General features: G+C 38.0%; 1 protein-coding gene across 1 annotated transcript; it reads left to right on the top strand.

The window, feature by feature from the left end:
* Nucleotides 1-2,885: 2,885 nt before the first annotated feature.
* LOC147880105 (B3 domain-containing protein REM16-like) lies at nucleotides 2,886-4,354 on the top strand. Its single transcript, XM_087371658.1, has 3 exons — nucleotides 2,886-3,110; nucleotides 3,278-3,847; nucleotides 4,085-4,354. Exons 1-3 carry the CDS (start codon nucleotides 2,886-2,888, stop codon nucleotides 4,352-4,354), a joined length of 1,065 nt encoding a protein of 354 aa, XP_087227784.1.
* The last annotated feature ends 210 nt before the right edge of the window (nucleotides 4,355-4,564 follow it).

Here is a 4,564-nt window from a genome sequence, read left to right as displayed (position 1 = left end):
GTAGGTGCAATTCATAATTATTGTGTAGACACACATATTTTGAAGAACACAAGGTTGAGACATGCTAGGAATTATTTGTTTTGAGATAATGAAAGTAGTTGGTTTTGATGTTCCCTTTTTCTCTCTAACGCATGGTGTATCACTTCTTTCATCAAACCAATTCTTGTATTGCATGCAACTTAGTGAATAGAGTTGTAGTTTGTGCACATGACATGGTCCATTGTGATTAAAGTGTTTGTATTGTATGAAACTTATAGATTGAAATGGTACCTTGACTTTGTGCACATGGCATTCTCCTTAATACTTATATTATTAAAGCATACCCCCCCATCTCTCTCTCTCTCTCTCTACACACACACACATAGACATGTATGTATGTAGCTATATCTCTCTCAACATTGTCCACTCTCTCTTTATATATAGGCTTATATACACAAATTTATATATAATCATAGTACCTAATTTAGTAAAGGTGCCATTGCTCACTTGAACTATAGGAAGTAGTAACAAAATTGAAACCACTCACCTAGGTTCGCTTGCCCAAACTGTAGTCGCTGGGCCTAGGACTTCTTGCTTAGAATTTTCACTCAATTGAGGTATGTGCTAGTCCATTTTGTACCCTATGCATGAATTTAATTCTATGGCCATGAGGCCATGGACATGGGCATGCAGGACTTCTTGAGGCTTTCTTTATATTAAAAAAATAGAGAGATGGGGACTATAGTATGGAGTGTGGGTGAATGATGCCTTGTCTACACTATGTAATGTAGGCTCCTTTTTGTTGCGTTTTTAAAATCTAGAATGTTTATTATTTAAAGCTCTCAAATCTAAGTGAGGAATCTATAGAAAATGAATTAGACAACTTTTGACCATTGTTTGATACTCTATAGGTTTTATCATGATGACCTAATTTACCAAAATTCATTCTAGGCCTCAAATATATGTTGCAAAACTTGACACATGAATCTATGCTGAAAAGACAAATAAATAAATACCTCTTGCCATATTTCTTACATGATAAGATGATACAATCACAAAAAGTACAATAGATCAAAATTATAGTCTATTGAGCAGCCTACAACTCCCATATCGACTTTTTCCAAAGAATATCTACATGTACTTAATCTCCTCACACAATTGTTGCAAAGGAAAAGAAAGTAAAACATTACTAATAATTTTTTGTATCTAATACAATTATGTAGACAAAAAAAGGTGAAAATCTATAGAGACAAAAAGTGGTGAATTTTAATATTCTCATAGGCTATGTATATGTCACTCTATTTAATCTTTATAGAGTACTCCCAAAATTAAGAGGTCCAATGAAGTGCACCACTCGATGAACCAAATGTGGATGAAGTGATCCATTGCCAATGTGGCAAGTCATCTAGACCAAAAACTATGGGTGCTAAATTATAAGGAAGGAAATGCACCGATGGAAAACATTTTGGAGGAATTGATGCACCAAATTACCCTTGCACATTCCAATTCACATTTGTCCATCATTTTTCATAAGGGGTTATGAGCATGCCACGTTTAGAGTCTCATTAAGTGAATTATTTTGTTAGGCAAATTTGGAAATAATCATTATAAGTTGAGAGCATAGACCAAATCAATGCTCATCTGAGTAAATCCAATCCACATGAGAACAAAAGAGGATGAATCTAGACTTGGAATTTAAAACTTACAAGATTATTCTTGCTAAAGAATGAGGCCAATAGATATGAATTTGCTAAATGAAGTAAGAGAATGTTTAGAATGGATTTAACCATTTTCTTGCTAGACTATAGATTCATCAAAAAGCTATTCAATGGTATCTTGTTTATACTTGTGTTCTGTGTCTAATTGAAAATGATTTTATTAACAAGTATTATGGATACCAGTTGCATGACACTATTCAATTATTGTAGATCGATTAGAGTTAGCAAAGGTTATATGGTGTAAATGGTGATGTAATTCTTGGAACATTAAGTGCTAAAGAGAATTGTAAGATAACATAAGTAGTTGCAGAAGTGCACAACACAAGGTGATTATTGAAAGAGACATTATTTTATAGCATAGAAATATTCCTTGTCCAGTTTTATCCATCCCAAACCATATTAAGGTTGAATGTGTAAAGTTTATGTCATAAGCGTGCAATGGAAGATCTTAAGGCTGAATCTATAAAGTTCGTGTCATAAGTGTGCATTGCAAGATCTTAAGTAGATTCTAACTTGTTTCATACAAATCTAGTGTAACCATGATGTATACGAGTCTTATGGTGAACCAATCATGTTATGGGGAAGATTATCCTTGAAGGGAAGATATTTGTAAATATAACGAATGCTTATTTAGCACGCATTATCATTGGATTGAGGCCAATTTATAAGAAGATATTTAAAAATATACTGATTGCTTATTATTTAAAGAAGCGGCCAATTTTGGAAAACATTATGAGAAGTTATTTGTTTGTGTGCCTATTTAGCGCACAATATATCCAATTAGATTGGATTATGTGCCTCTAATATATTGTTTTTGAAGGAAACAGTAGAAACGGCCAATTTTGGAAAACATAATGAGATGTCCATGCAAAACAGAAGTTGCTTCGTCAGTTGCTTCGATTATCAACCACTTGCCTCTACAACTGGAGTGATCAAGTGTTAAAGGAGTTTCATGCAAAGCTGGAAACCTTATGATATTGTCATTGATTCGTGATCTACAGAGTACTGCGGGGTCTGTAAGTGGTAACCGGATGGAACAAAATTTATAAATTAGGCATGCAAAGTTCGTGCAATTGTAGCTAGGAGGCTTTTGTATAAGCGCAGGAAAAAGGTCGCTCGTACTGCATGGGGTGCTTGTTGCTGTCTAATCTGGAATGCTAAATAGATGCATATTAGAGCCAACTGTCTATGGCTTCTTACACAGGCCTTGTTTCTGTTTTGGAATGTTTGCTGGGGCTTAACACAGAAAACATGTCGGGACTGACTGAAACGGCCAGTAATCGAATGACGAGAAAGAGGGTTGCTGCAGGAGACATCCTCCTAAACACTAGCGCCACGGGGGTGCCAGCACCTGCGAGTTTCTTCAAGGTCGTCGAACAAGAAATGTTGGAAGGAGCACGAGGATGTTCAATGGTAATGTTCCCTAGCGAATACAAATGTTTGTTGGCTTGCCTCCTCACAGCAGCTGGAACCATTATATCGCTTGTTTTCTCACGATGTGAAAGAAGAAATCGTTTGATTCTTTCAGCGTCTAATTTACATTCGTTCAACTTAGAGCTTATGTCTTGATGAAATTGCAGAGCCTCCCAAGGTCTTATACGGAGCGGTTCCGAGACTCTTTAACAGAGAATCTAGAGCTGCAAGGACCTCACGGTCAAGTTTGGCGCGTACAGCTAAAACGCCATGGCAAAACCGAGCTGCGCATTGTCGAAGGATGGCAGGAATTTGCTCACGACTTCGGTCTTCAGAGTGGAGATCTGTTGACCTTCAAATTGGTGTCCAAAGGACGCTTTCAGGTGCAACTCTACGATGGGGAGAATGAATGCGAGAAAGAAGAGGCTTACAAACTCACGCTGTCCAGCAAGAAGCGCAAGCAGCTTATCCCGAGTCGTAGCTCCAAGATAAAGCAGCAGAAGAAGAGCAATGAGCTTACGACCACCGCCAAAAAGAATGGATTGGTTCTAAAAGCAGGCGTCGGCGTTCAACCGGTTCAGCAGCCCTCCATCAGCGATTGCATGCAGCCAGAAAAACTGATGCAAGTACAAGAAAAAACTCAAACGGCGATCAAAGATGCATCAGCGTTCTCCTCCGATAATCCATTCATAACCATCGTCATGACCTCTTCGAGCACCCGTTATGGTTTCAAGTTGGTAATTTCCGTTCTCACAAGAAACTGAAGCCTTCTTCTCTTTCAACTTAAGCCAAAGCTCTCTGTAACAACATTTTCACTCAACTTCTATCATCTACAGCTGGTTGGAAGGCAACTGATTTTCTACTTTTGGTGTCGCAAACGAAATGTCTCCATTCTTTAGTGTTTCGTTCCTTCTCTGATATCTTTCGTAGACCCAACTCTTAAAGACCTTCCAATTGCCTTCCTTTTCCTGCAGACCATAAACCGAGGATGGACTCGAAAGTACCTGAGCGATTCAAAAGCGGAGATTGTTCTTACCGATGATGAGAGCGACAAAAAGTGGCCGGTCATATGGTTAGGGAACATGAACATCTCCTCTTGTCTGAGTGGAGGATGGAAGCGTTTTGCGAAGGATCATCACTTGAAGTGTAATGACGTGTGTGTATTTGAAATTACGGAGACGAGAAAACCACTCACATTCAAAGTCCACATATTCAAAGTGGATGATGCTGACAGAGGCAATTGAGTAGGGAGCAGATGAACGCTCTCAAATATATAAGTAGACCATAGCTTTAATCTACGTTGAGCTTATTTTGAGCACTGCGACATGCTGAACAGACCGTTTGTGTTGATTCAGAGCGTTTTAACTATTGTCATCGTAGCTCCAATCGTTTTGCTGCTTATATATGCAACATCTTGTTTGCGTTTGGTCTAAACTTTCTTAAACCTTTAATTA

Source organism: Dipteris shenzhenensis, chromosome 33, assembly GCF_047967505.1.
Source record: "Dipteris shenzhenensis isolate YYH24624 ecotype China chromosome 33, Dip_SZ_1.0, whole genome shotgun sequence".
Taxonomy (NCBI): domain Eukaryota; kingdom Viridiplantae; phylum Streptophyta; class Polypodiopsida; order Gleicheniales; family Dipteridaceae; genus Dipteris; species Dipteris shenzhenensis.
This window is presented reverse-complemented; position numbering and strand designations above follow the sequence as displayed.

What these genes read in the sequence shown, in the direction of transcription:
- LOC147880105 (XM_087371658.1), top strand. Translation starts at nt 2,886, where the DNA reads ATGGCTTCTTACACAGGCCTTGTTTCTGTTTTGGAATGTTTGCTGGGG. An exon ending in GAGCACGAGGATGTTCAATG is followed by an intron (nt 3,111 to 3,277) that starts GTAATGTTCCCT and finishes ATGAAATTGCAG; the next exon opens with AGCCTCCCAAGGTCTTATAC. An exon ending in CCCGTTATGGTTTCAAGTTG is followed by an intron (nt 3,848 to 4,084) that starts GTAATTTCCGTT and finishes CTTTTCCTGCAG; the next exon opens with ACCATAAACCGAGGATGGAC.